We start from the raw sequence: 14,601 nt of genomic DNA, 5'->3' as shown, positions 1-14,601 counted from the left end.
ACAAAAGTATGGATGTTAGGATTGAGTGAAGCCAGAGCCATGGCTAATCATTAGAAATGCAGACAAGGAAGAAGTGCTCAATAAACCTTCCATTTCTGCAGGGTGGGAGCAGGGCAAAGGATTCCTACCTGAAAGCCAATGAACTTTCCAATCCAGTAGCAGCTAACATTAAACATCTACAGAGGACAAATTTTCAGATCTATAGGCCTGAATGGCTTGTAGCCAAGGATTTCAAAAAGCTGACTGAATCTCTGCATAAATGTTGGAATACTAAGGAAATTGCAAAATATAAAAATTAGAATGAAAACAAAGATTAGAAGTGGCAATGTGATGGACCTCGTGAAACTAGGATGTTTAAGTCAATATGAATATAATGTAAAATAAAGGAAATGCTCATACCTGATCAAATTTAAAATGAACTAGAGGGTAAGAATATATAGTTACTTTAAAATTGATCTGAACATATTTGAAACTTAGCCTTTCGGGTATAGTTACATGTATATCTTTGCCAAGCACTATTTTAATGGTCAGTCTGCCTTCTCAATTTTGCTGATATTACAAATTTTCTTGGTGATTTACTCACACAAAGCATCAATAAGAAAGCCTTACAAAAACTATCTAGATGAAAAATAGCAGGAAAAAAGTAATACTAAGATTTGAATAACAAGCATATCTTCACACGCAGCAAATAGAACATCCATCAAATGCAGTTGCCTTTGAGGCTCCATGGAGATCAGGATCAGACTTAATACTAATCCCCATTGTTAATTTTCTGGAAGTCAATAAATGACAGCTGATACCATGTGTGAGTGAGAGACTCACACAAGAAGAAAACAGAAGCAGACAAGTCATAGCACAGACCTGCTGTGCTCAAACCCACTCTAACAACAGCTTTCTAATTTAGCCAACGATATTACAGAAAAAAATACCATATTCAGCTCAGAATGGATGACTGTCCTGAAGAAAATCGTACAAGTCAGCAACAAAACAAAATTTCTATGAGCTTCCAGATGACATATCAGAAACCAAGAATCCTTCCTGGCAGGAAACAGAGTTCTCAGTAATTATTTTGACTCTACATCATACCCAAAGATCAGCTTTAAAAAGAACCATCAAGAAACAAATAATAAAGATTTGTCATTAGGTCTTTTATCCGGATGATTTTAAAACAGTCAGGGCTGATCTTAACATGGATCCCAGGACCACTGGTTAATCTGAGATATGAGTCTTTTCCCTGATCCAAAGGGGAAAAAAAATAAAATAATAATAAGAAAAAAAAATCAGTTTTCACAAATTCTTTTGTTTCTGAACTAGTTATTTATTATCCAAGAAAAGTTTTCATTTCAGCAGTCATCAATGCAATACATTTATTTTGCAAAGCCTCATCAGCTTGAGCTCCCAAAGGAAAACAGAAGATTGGTCATAAGCAGTAAGAGACAGTTTTATCTTTATCTTGAAGCACAACAGTCTCATTGCTCCTCTTTGGCAGAGAGCATGCTCTGTAGTACTTGCACTCCTACTGTGGTGTTCCTCAAAAAATGCATCTTTTGGACTACTAGGGACAAAGCAAGTACATTTTCATGCACTACTGTTCTTCCACAAAATCTACATAAGCTGTCCAGTATGAGCAGAAGTGTAAAGCCATAAATGTTTCCCCTGCATCCTGAAACAACCACTAGAGAATCCTTGGATTAGATATTCATAACCTGTGTATGTTTGTCGTTCTTTTCTAGAAGTAGTGCATATGCCCTAGTACCCATTGCAACTACACAGGACATGGAAGTTCCCCACTTACACCGAATATAACAAATACAATAAAATATTTCCCCAGATAGGTTAAGTCAGTGCTGAAATTGTTGCCCATGTTTCAGACCAAAGCAGAAGGATAGCTTTTCTTGGAGGTAAAAAAAAGGCTTGTACAGTTAAGCAGCTCCTGTTTTCTGTCTGATTGGGCAATGAGAGATCTTATCTAGTTTTCCATCAAATACACACCATCTCATGCTGTGAGGGTCCATTAACTATGGGTGGAATTCAAATTATAATTTCCTTCTCTCTAATTCCCTATAAAGAGATCAGAAAAATCCCTATGCTATTAATCTTGTAATCACTGTTATCGCGCTACAGTCAATTCATTGCTGTTATTTATTAAACGCAACAAAAACAACAGAATGCTAGAAAACACTTGATTCATTCAGAAACCACAGCAGTTACCAGCTGACAGGGCAGAACGGTGACAATGCCACTGAAAGGATTTGTAATCAGAGGAAACATCAGCCCATATGCAATTTCTGATATTCAAGTACCTTCATAAAACATTTAACACATTCAGAGAATCTCCTGCTACCACACTCCTGCAGAGGGAGAGACTGCACTGACAAAGGCACAGACTGAGAAGCAGTGGTTTCCACTCCACAGTACAGTTTTGCTGTGGGCAAAAACAAGAAAAGTCATGCCCTAACTATTAAACAACTGTTGAAAATTATTTTTGCTTGGCCTCGCTCTTTGCTCTCACTCTCAGCAAGATTCATCCTATGCAAAGGAACAGAGAGAGAACAGGCATCACTTTCATCTCACATGAATCCTTCTGAAATACGCTGTATTAGCAAGGTTAAAGAACATACACAATGATCATGTACTAAACCAAACCTCTGTTGGGCAATCATTTCTTCAGCCCCTTGAGCACCCTAAAATGTTCACTGCAAGTGTTCACCTGAAAATCATTATGTGTTCTCATCAGCAAAGGACCAGTGATGATGCATCAGAGCCTCACATGGGAAAGAAGTAAATGCAGAGCTGATGTGCAGATCAGCTTCACATATTCAGTGCCATAGTAGGACCATTCTGCAGGCAACCAGAAGGGAGGAGAGAGCAGCAATCACACGTAATGGAAACTTGAAATGTTCTGAATGACTGTTTTTCTCATTCCTCAGAAAACCAGCAGGAAGAAGACAAAGGAGTTCATTTTCCCCCAAAATGCCAGGTAAAATCATTTAAGTGAGTGCATTAAAATACAATTACTATTTGTTAGAGAAAGATGAGGGAGAGAGGGGCAACTTTTCTACAGGTAAAAACTGAACACAGAAAGAAGTTTCTAGTGACCTCAGAACTCCAGTACTAAAACATTCCTAGGATGCTTCAATTATTGAGTTCCTCTGCGATGGATATTGGGTTTCATTTTGATCCACAGACTATTAAACATGATCTATGACACTTTCAGAAGAGCTATAGTTTGGAGTTCAGCCTGTAACTCAAACTTTTTCTTCTTCCATCATTGGTTATTAATGTGCACATGGCACTGAGTAAGCATAATGAGGAGGTGCACAGACATGTAGGAGCACAATGCTGCTTTACAAGAACATAGCCAACAGGACCAACCAAAATTAAATTAACTGTGCTGAACATCTTCAAACTAAGCTTTCTTATTAAAAGCAATTCTCTTCACAGGCAGGCACGAAAGGCAACTTAAAATATTAGTCAATATGTTCTAACTCCAAAAGGAAGCAAAGGAAAGAGTAATTAGCCTTATTAAGTCGAGGAAATACATGTTGTTTGGATAAACAAGTAGTATAGTCAGGAATGTGGATGCACAAAGATGAACTCTACAAAATACATCAGCAGTTTAGCAGTTTGCCATAGCTAAAAGTAAATCTCAGGAAGGAAAATATTTGGCAGTAAACAGGCTAAAAACGCATACGAAATTTTTGTCGAAGAAGATGCCATATATTCAAGAGATCACAATTTCTTGAAAAGTTTATATTTACAGGGGATAGGAGGGTGCTTGCCTTTGCATTTTTGTTGTTGTTGTTTAGTTTGCTTGGTGGTTTTGTGGGTTTTTTTGTTTTGTTAGCTTGTTTCTATAAAGGTAGCAAAAAAATGGCTATTAAGATACCAAAAATGTTGACTCTGTTTAACAGAAATCGGAATGTGCAAACAATAGATCTATTTAAACTGGTGGAGAATTTAGCTGACAAGTATCTCATAAAAGGAGCTGGGACCATTCAGTCTAAAGAGGAGGAGGCTCCAGGGGATCTTATTAAGTGTTCAAAACATAAAGAAGGATGCAAAGAGAACAGAGCCATTCCCTTTTCAGTGGTTCCCAATTTAAGTATAAGAGGTAATAAGCACAAACTGGAACACCAGGGGTTCAAGTTGAACATCCGGAAGCACTTCTTTACTGTGAAAGTGACCGAAAACTGTCTCAGGCTGCCCAGAGACATTGTGAAATCTCTGCTTTGGAGATCTTCCCCAGAGCTACCTGGACATGGTCCTGGGCACCCTGTTCTAGAAGGTCCTGCTTGAGCATGGTTTGGATCAGATGGCCTCCAGAGGTCCCTTCCTACCTCAGCCATCCTGTGACTGTGTAATTCTGTTAACAAGTTTTTCTAAAATTCCACTTAATTCAGTACGATGCCTTATTTTATCCTCTTCCTCTTCAAGAACAGTTATATTTTAGATTATCCCAATAGATACAAGGAACAAATCTTTTACTGTGAGGGTGGTGAGGCACTGGAACATGTTGTCTAGTGATGTGGTTGATGCCCCATCCCTTGAGACTTCCAAGACAGGGCTGGATAGGGCCCTGGGCACCCCAATGTAGCTGTGGTGTGCCTGTTCATTGCAGGGGAGTTGGACCAGGTGGCCCTCTGAGATCCCTTCCAACTCTAAGGATTCTATGATTCTATGTAAATATACACACAATCATAAAGTTATGTATGCAAGAGAATGTACATGCATTTATATCCAAAAGTGCATGTAAACAATTTCAAAAAGTCTCACAGTATTGCATTAAGAAAAACATACACTTTTTCATTACTACAGCAATAATGAACAAAGATGCAATATTCTTTGTGGCATATTCTAATGCTTCAGTTTTACCCTAGCATAATCAAGACGACAATTATCTCCACATTAGGAGCACTTAGATATCTTACATTTTCAACTCTTCACGAAAATGAAAAGAGAAGTTTTCTTAGGTGCATCACCAACTGTCTATTTAACTTTGTTTGAACAATGCCAACTTTCACTTAATACCCAAATAAATACATTTTTTTTCTGCAAAAGAAACAGAATTTAGTTTTCCCTTCTTTTACCTTCTATAATTGTTGATACTTGCAACTACAAATGCAAAACATCCATTGCTTCAGATAACAAGAATTATCTACTTGAAAGTGATATAAATTAAAGAGTACAGTCTGCTTATACAGAAATAGCAAGCAGTCTGGGCAGGGCTTAAGCACCCTTTAGTTGACTGAATCTTGCAATACACTGAAGTGGATCCCAATGAATCTGCATAGCCTTTGTTTCTATAACCTTAAAGTTTGAAAATAAGGCTCTTTAGATGCTTCCTATAAGTAAAGGTTTTATAGTGTGTGATGCTTTTAACAATGCAGTGGTTTGAAATATTTCTTTTCTGTATCCAAAGTGAAATCTAGAATAACCCAGGTTTTAGTGAGGCAGTATGCAAAATTAAGGCACTTCACAAGCCAAACCTGTAAGAAGGGAGTACATCTACACAAAACATACATTGCTACACTGAGGCTCAATAAGACCAAGTGCTGGGTCCTGCACTTTGGCCACAATAACCCCATGCAATGCTATAGGCTTGGGGCAGAATGGCTTTTAGAATGTAGAGAGGAAAAGGACCTGGGGGTGGTGGCTGATGCTTGGCTTAACATGAGCCGGCAGTGTGCCCAGGTGGCCAAGAAGGCCAACAGCATCCTGGCCTGTATTAGAAATAGTGTAGCCAGCAGGAGCAGGGAGGTGATCATCCCCCTGTACTCAGCTCTGGTGAGGCCGCACCTCAAGTACTGTGTTCAGTTTTGGGCCCCTCACTACAAGAAGGACATTGAGGCCCTGGAGCGTGTTCAGAGAAGGGCAACAAAACTGGTGAGGGGTCTGGAGCACAAGTCTTATGAGGAGCGGCTGAGGGAGCTGGGATTGTTTAGTCTGGAGAAGAGGAGGCTCAGAGGAGACCTTATTGCACTCTACCACTTCCTGAAGGGGGGTTGTGGTGAGGAGGGGGTGGGCCTCTTCTCCCTGATAAATAATGACAGGACGAGAGGGAATGGCCACAAGTTGCGCCGGGGAAGATTTAGATTAGACCTGAGGAAACATTTTTTCTCTGAAAGAGTGGTCAGGCACTGGAATGGCCTGCCTAGGGAGGTGGTTGAGGCACCATCCCTAGCGCTGTTCAAGAAGCGTTTAGATGAGGTGCTAAGGGATTTGATTTAGTAGTTCAGTGGGTAGGGATAGCGATAGGAGGATGGTTGGACTAGATGATCTTGTAGGTCCTTTCCAACCTAATGAACCTATGAACCTACAGTAGGTTATTTACTTGTGTCCTGAGAAAACAGTCCTATTAGCTAACTACTCCTAGTGACACAGCTTTAAATGCAGTACTTAATTCAGGCTTAAGTGGCTATACTTCTCCTAGCATCTGAGCTAGATCCACAGCCTTACATACAGCAGTGAAATGACACCTTCCCTTTGCTTTCAATCTATCAGTTGCATAGTTTTATTTCCACACCACATTTTTCTCCTCTTTATCCATCCACCCCAGCTTCATTTCATGTCACTGCATGTACTGTCACACAGAGAAATAGTTAGACCCTCCATTATCCTTAAAAGAACTTCAAGCAAGAAACAACTAGTGTGAAATCTATTTCACCTCTCAAGATCTGTGCAATCTTGCCCTGCAGGTGGCATGGGGAAGAGGAAATCCGTGTTCAGCCTACACGCAACTTACAGAGCTGCAGCAGAATCTCTCCCAACACCTCCAATTGCTTTTGTAGGCTGAGCACTGGGGATCAATAGACATCAGTCCTCAGTTGGCCTTGAACATGCACAGCTCAGCATTAAGTCTGACACAAGTCACCTTGCACTCTTGTCCAGTAAACACTACGGCTCCAAAGCCAATTGGGTTTCTTTTCTTAGTTCTGAGGATTGAGGAGTACTTTTAGAAGCCATTTAACGGTGTTCCTAAGGTAGAATGCTTTGCTGCCAGAAATGTTATTTTTGTTGGATGGAATGTAAATATCATCAGTTCCAGATATAACCTGATATTACAAGTCTAGGAAGTGACTGAAGGCTAAAAAGGACATAATCAGCTATCCAAAGGATGGAAATTGGATGGATAAAATGAATCAGAAGGAAATTATCAGCTCTTTTACTGATGTTCATTCTTGCCTATATACCTCAATGAAAACAGCACCACTGATCTAAAAATGAAAAAAGAGAAAGAAAGATTTCTCTCTGAGTAAGACTACTTACTGGAGCCTACTGGTACTATTCACTCCTGAAAAGCCAGATTGGAAGAGGGACAATGCAGAAAGCTAGAACATAAATTTCTACAACTGCCATATGATGATTTACTAAAACATCACTTAGGAATGTTGTAGAAAGCATGGTCTGGAAGCAGTTCACACATTTGCCTTATTTTATCACCTCTACTGTAGGTTACAATACATTCATACAAATACACCTCCTTTCTATTTCCCCCACACACATCTAAAATGCCAGACATCACCATGAAAAGCAAGTCTGAGAATAGGTCAACAGAGTCGCAAACCATTGAACGCAGGCTGAAAGTTAAGCAGGTGTAAAATTCCACCAAGGTATAACACACACTGGAGTACTGCTAGGATCCAGGTCTAACGTGGGATGGGCACTGTCAGTGTTAAAAGGGTCAATCCCTAGTGCTATTGGTAAGAGACTTTAAGAGTCAATCTGACCCCTTAGTCTAGTCTTACTACTTCATTATTCATGCAAGAATAAATGTAACAGAAAGAAAAGCCATAAACTCCAGTTATGTGTAGCTCAGTGGTAAGAAACCAAAGTATTCTATTGTTGATTAATGTTTTTCTTTTAGAAGCATGTTTTTTTCCTGTTCTTACAAGATAAATCTAAGGAGGATACACTTAAAGTCATGCTAAGTCTATTCTTTAATTAACAGCTCCAAATAGCTTCTACTGCTGAGCTAAATAGAACTGCAGAAAATATGTATTAAAAGTGTGCAAATCCCTCATTAACAAGGTAGTAAAACAATGCTATAATTTCCCTCTACTACTTCAGCCCATTGTACTGTTTCTTCTCATTTATCAGAGCTCAAACCTCTCTGCTTAACTATAACAGTAATTTACATGCAGCTAAACTACAAAGACTTTATTCATGTAGTACTGTATATCGCGTACTATTAGTTGCAAAATAGGAGGTGTTGTTGCTTTAACATGTGACTAGTTATTTTATCATTGAATTTCTGAGTACCATTCTCTCCTGAGAAATGGTCATATTTACTACACAAGTCCTTCTTCTTACTGTATTACTCATTTTGTAGTTTCAGGACTTACTGCACCTCTCCCTCCTGAGCTCTCCGCATTCTGCCCTGCCTCATCTGCAGTACTGCTCTTACCTCTCCTCAACCTAAAACAAAGAATTCAGTAAGTCCCATTGAATTAGAGGATTTTGTAACTCTTCTCACCAGGAGCTGGTGAAACAGAGGCCTAAGTCAGCACAGAGCACGTTCATCACTGAATTCTTCTTGTGCTTATGAACTATGGCATCCACACTGGGATCCTAGCATCTCTGAATTTCTCCAATGAATAATGAAGACAGACAAATCCTTCCAAAGGGTAGTTTTGACACTAAGTTTCCTGAGCCATGATCTGGGACTTCCTCTTCTCTGCATTAAGGACTGGGGGAAGCTGTGCCAACTCCATCTAGTGTTTCTGCCTCAAATCACAGAGGATGAATGAGAAACCTTTGTTGACCATAAAGATTTTGCTGACAAACGAAGATTCTTCAGACAAGCCCTTTGTAAGGTCCAGATCACATTCCCCATCCCTCTGGAAAGTATTTCCTTTTATACCAGACAAAGCAGACTCTTCTACCTGTAGAGTTTTGTTTAAGTTCACAACTGATTTGGTACAAAGGACATGGCACTATCCCTTAACAATCCCCATGCTTTTGAAAAAACAAAACAAAACAAAACAAAGAAAACTGATCTCAACCCATTCTTTTCCTTTCTGTTCTTCTCCAAACACATTTATGCATGACATTAGTTCAATGCAACAAGAAAACACATGGTTTCAGAAACAATTAGATCAATACAGAGTACTCACGAATGACTGATGAACAGCTCCAGAGCTGTCAGTCAAAATGATTTAGCCAATTTAACTTCCATATAAATCTGTGTAAATTTTACCATTGATTTTCCTGTCATTTTATATGCCCCTCTTAAGAAACCTGTGTTAAACAGATCTAGAAGCCAGAGTCAGTAACACTACTTATTACCATAAAAATTACCAATGTGAGCAGAAATCCCAGCAACAGGTCTCCAATATTACTCTTTAAATACACCTTAAAATATTACTTAAGTGTATGCAAGGCATTTAAGAAATAATATTTTGTATACACCTCTTAAATGGAAATATATTTGCAATGATATCTTGGGAACCTTTTTAGTTCATCAACTTGGGCTCTCTGCATTTAATACTGTGATTATAACCCAGGCCACTCACCTCTAGATGCTACAAAATAGACAGAGGAAACTTTATTAATACGATTTGTTGAAGCTCTTGTTTTCCTTTCCCATTCAAACCTATTACCATAGTAAATACATGGTTTGAATACACAGAGAAGACTGAATCGGGTCCTTGATTAGCGTTTGATTTATACCACAAAGACCACAAGATGCAGAGGTTGCCAAGGCAACACCACTTCAACCCTCTTATATTTCTGCTTTGATATGAAGCCTCTCATTACATAAATGTATCACAACACCCGCCAGCATGACAGGCTATTTTACAAATATGCCTTCAGTTAGCAGACATCTATATTCTTCTGTTAAGCGGGGGGAAAGGTAGGAACAAGGTTGCCCTTTACTAAGTGGCAGAGAGAAGGGGCAAAAATGACATTCCAAGCTACATGGGCTTTATTATGAAACTGTATCCTCAGCTTTCTAATACTGCCAATACAGTTTGGATTATTTGTCAAAAAAATCCACAAATGGACAGAAGTCACAAAATAAATAAATAAAGATTAAAAAAAAAACGCCAACAAATAGAGTCCAAAACCATGACACTAGAATTCTGAATAATTGAAACTTACTAAATGTACAAATGCTTTACTAAACCATTGGAAATCTGATATTCCCACACACATTTAGAACTATAGCCCAGACAAAATCTAATTAAGTATAAGAGTTGGATCAGAAGTGGACTGAAGCTCTTTTGTACCACAACTTTGAGGACTTTGGTACTTGGCAATAAGTACCACCCTCCTTCTTTACTGTGCAGTATTCATTACACAGCAGCCCTACCTATAGTTCATGTTCCAGACCCTTAGGAAAGCCAGGCTCCATAGAAAAGGGGTATTTTTAAAGACAGTTACTTCTGTTTCTCCTTAGTCCTCCAGACCACACAAGGACTGAGCAAACTGCCATCTGATCTAGAACATATATGGAATAACTGGATGGAAGTTAGCCAACAGAATAGCAACAGTTACAGACATATCCTTCAAATACTTCCTTGTGCCCCAACACAACTTGTGCCAGGAGGCTTTTCAGAAACAGAATTATCAATAGTCCTGCACCACCTGGAGACATTCCAGTATGAGCTGAATTTTTGAACCTTAGAATTTTTAAATAGAAGATCATCACAAGTAAGAATAAGCATAGATATCGATAGCATGGATAAAATGCAAACATCTGAATGGCATAGGCTTGAAACTTTTGATTTCTTTTCCTCACTTCCACTTCTGGCTTATAATTTCCAATTATGCTTATATCACTGTGCCTAAGTGATACTTTGATTGTGATTAGCAGTAAACAAAGCAAATCTTAGTTTCGTGAAAAGGAGAGGAGGAAAAGCACCACTAGGGGGCACATACAACTCTGGCAAAGTCATTCCAAGGCTAGCTCCTTCACACCATGAATTATGTCGTTCCAGGTCAGCAGCAGCAGCTTCTATTTTGCAATGACAAAACAACCACACGTACAAGTATTTCTAGTTGAATTGTATAGTAGTTCCCCAATTACACTGATTTCCATTTTTCTGGTTTCTAGAAGAAATTCCTCTTCGGAAAAATGACATTGTATGCCACCTTGCATTACAAGAGTTTTGTCATCTGCTATATAGTGAGTACTGCAAAATATTCATGACATGGACTATTCTAGACCACATATTTGTATCCAGTGCATTGGTGTACTGTAAAAAAATAACCAGCTTTTCTATACACCTAACTCCAGCTGCAACTCTAATAGATGTAAATGTTGCAAGACCATAGTTGCACACAGAATTCCTGATCTCACTGATTAACAGGGTGATAAGCCATTTGTTCCAGTCTTCATACTATGTTATTTCTCATTCTCTAAAGTGAAGTGATGACTCATGACCAGCTAGTGGCTGTTTCAGGTCTTATAGAACACTTTTTTCCATCACCTTTCCATTTTAAGTGATATTCTGAAAACAAGTTATGCACCCACAGCCCACCCAAGACCCCAACACTTACAATACAGAAACAAAGAAAAAAAAACCTAGGGGAAAAAAAAAAAAAAAACTTCAGATAGACACAGTTTATGTAGGACAGATAGAAGACTGACATCAGAATCAAGTATCGTGCTGTGATCCAGTCCGCCCTGACATTTCCACACAAAGTAGACTGTGAAAGTTGGAGAAGAGCCAGCACAGCAGAAAACCTCCAGGGTTATTTTGCATAGGACTATGCAAATTCTTCATGAATCTGAGGACTCGAGATCAGGGTTATTGGCTTATCAACTCTCACCAGCACTAAAACATACACTGCTAACCTTAGAAGACAATTTTATTTTTAAAAATACTGCTGAACAAGCAGTTGAATAAAATCAATCACTTGCTCAAGGGATTTTTAAGACACGTATTTCCTTAATTATTGTCAGATATGCAGGTCAACAAAAAGAAAGATTAATTTCTGGATGAAAAGAATAACTGTGATGTCAAAACATTATATGGAAAGACAGATTGTGAACTAAAGCATCTTTACGTTCAGTTCTGTGAAATGATGGGAAGATGCAAGAAGCACTTGCAGTCAAAGAACTGCATACATCCCCATCAGCCCGTTGATGGTATGAGGCAAAACTGTCTCCAGACTATATCTTCTCATCATTTGCACCTTACTAGTAAGGATGCATTCTTTCTTGCCCGACCATGTATTTGCACTGATTAATGCAATACAAAGAAATGACTATGTTGTTTGCACCAGCAATCTTAGGTCACAGAACAAACAGATATTCACAAAAAAGAGTCAAGTCAGCCTTATTTTGTGTGAGACTCAGTGCTGCCAACTCACCTCCATGTTATGTTTTAGGATTTTGTTCTACTTAGCTCTTCATCAGAGGCAGTAAGAAACGAGAAAATGTTACCTTGCCAATGAAAAGCATTGTTGAGATCTGCTCAGTTCTCAGAACTTCATACAAGTTCTCTCCCACAAAACATCTGCTAGGAATCTGCATTTCTTAGCTCAAACTATATCCCTGCTATTCCCCACCCTGACTGGGTGCACCATTGTGCAGTATAGCAAAGAGCCAGGAATTCAAAAAGCCACTCACTCACACACAATGTATGTGCTCAAAGCCATTCATTGTGCTATATCCATTCCCTCCTCAGTCCTCTCCCTGGCACACATAAATCAAAGGTGGCAGTTGCTGCATTATTTCTTATATGCCTTCCCATTTCCCCGCTTTTCAAATCCTTACTCCTGTACAGATACAGAAGCTGTTATACAGCTATGTATATGTATATATATGCCTTTCAACCTAACAAGATTGGATGGATGGATCACAGTCTATCCATGCTTTGTGAAGACATGGTAAAAGCAGACTCTGGCTACGCATGATATTGCATTGCAATGATTAAGTACACTTTGCAAAACAACACAGTGATGTTTAAGGAACACCTCACCCCAAAAAGACCACAGCATCCAGCATATATTGAAAGCAATTCCTGTGAAAGGAAATCTGCTGAAAGAAAAGCCAACTTTATAGGAAGTATGTATGCTTTGTTTACACATATCAGTGCTATAGTTTTATAATTTCTAGTAAGAAATTCTAGGGAAAAAAGTAAATACAGATAACTTAGTGAACTTAATTTCTCACAGAAGAGATGATTCATTGATACACAATACTAGTGTCTACTGGCTTTTTAATCAAATTTCCCAGCTAGTTACTTCAAAAATTTCACTGCTGCTTTTTTGCTGTGAAAATGCTCTCCAAGAAGTTTCTACCATTGTATTTTTATGTACACTTTCAGGCTAACATCAGAAACTTATCTTAAGCACTTCCTCGCCTACATTTTCTATGGCAATGTGAGGCAAGTTCCAAGGACAATGTTCAGCCTCTGAAATAGGTAATGAATACTCTGTCTAGACAGGAGATGCAGACAAGACTGTTCATCTTCTCTCACTTCTGCCATCTGCTAACAGCATTGGTAGTAAGCTGAATAATTGTAAATGCATTTTTTACATTAAGAAAAATATAAATTTGCTTTGTCTAAATAAGAGAACAAAATGAAAAATGCCATTAATATCTATTTAACTATTCTACAGATAGTTTAATGCCAGGAAAAGGCAGGGGCCATCACACATTTTTACATAGCACATACATACATCAGTAAGCTATAAATAACACTGTTCATGTGACACTCACCTTGTGTAGCTTCTGCCAAAATTCGGGTCCATCCTCCATTTTTCTTAAGCTTGGTGGAATGTACCAAAAACAAACATTTGCGTACTCCGGCTAAAAAAGAGAACAAGTGATTGATTATGAAATATAACAAATGGGACAGGAATACACGTTAAAGCTACAAGTCTACAAGTTCTGTCTTATTTGGGTAGAGGGAAGCCTTCAAGACTGCACTTTCTTGTATTCTCCAACTCATCTTTTGTTTCTCCTCTATGAAAAAAAGAAATAGTTTTTAACATTGCCCACTTCTCTCCCTGATGCCAGAAAATGGAATTCCATTGGGACTCCTTCATTTCTTGACACGTATCTACTTAATTTTGCCTTGCTCACAAAAAATTTAGGTTAGTGAAAGAAAAAGAGTGTAAGAGGCATAAAGAGCAAACTTATGGATTTCAAAACTGTATTTTTTTCCTTAAAGTTACTACTTTTTAGTGTTCGCTATGAAACAGAAATTTCCTACGACGCATTTTATACAAAACACACAAGCTCATTATTTTTGGCACTGCTTAGCATTTGCACACCTAGTCATTTTTCTACTCAACTACACTGATTTTTTCTTAGATCATATGACATGCAGCATACTATGTTGATACAGAGTTAATGCTGTTTTTCTCAGATCCTACTGGTTTTTTTTATCAAAAAAAGCATCCTGAGATTATGGGATTATGGCATTATTATATGCCATATAGTAGAAAGATCTTGTCCAATGTTTAAGCAGGTCTTTTGAGCAAAAACTCCACATCCCTGCTTCCCTCCTGAGCAATGTTTCATTTAAACTCAGTGAAGAGTAAACTGCAAGTCTCCTGACAAGAAAAATGGATGTTCATCATGCATTATAAAAGAAAGCATTTTGTTTTATGAGGTTTCCATTTTGTCTGTAATTGAAAAAA

The 14,601-nt window shown here is 38.4% G+C and overlaps 1 protein-coding gene across 1 annotated transcript in view; it reads right to left on the bottom strand.

Annotated features, from left to right (window-relative positions):
* Nucleotides 1-14,601, bottom strand: part of GADL1 (glutamate decarboxylase like 1) — an 82,187-nt gene that overhangs the window by 19,951 nt on the left and 47,635 nt on the right. The window contains exon 14 of the mRNA XM_065753694.1: nt 13,676-13,765. Coding sequence (XP_065609766.1) covers nt 13,676-13,765 — 90 coding nt within the window. The remainder of the gene's footprint in view (nt 1-13,675; nt 13,766-14,601) is intronic.

This window comes from Cyrtonyx montezumae, unplaced genomic scaffold, assembly GCF_038088225.1.
Source record: "Cyrtonyx montezumae isolate F1298 unplaced genomic scaffold, pur_monq_1.0 scaffold_8, whole genome shotgun sequence".
NCBI lineage: Eukaryota > Metazoa > Chordata > Aves > Galliformes > Odontophoridae > Cyrtonyx > Cyrtonyx montezumae.
Note: the sequence above shows the minus strand (reverse complement) of the source record. Positions and strands in the feature narration are given on the sequence as shown.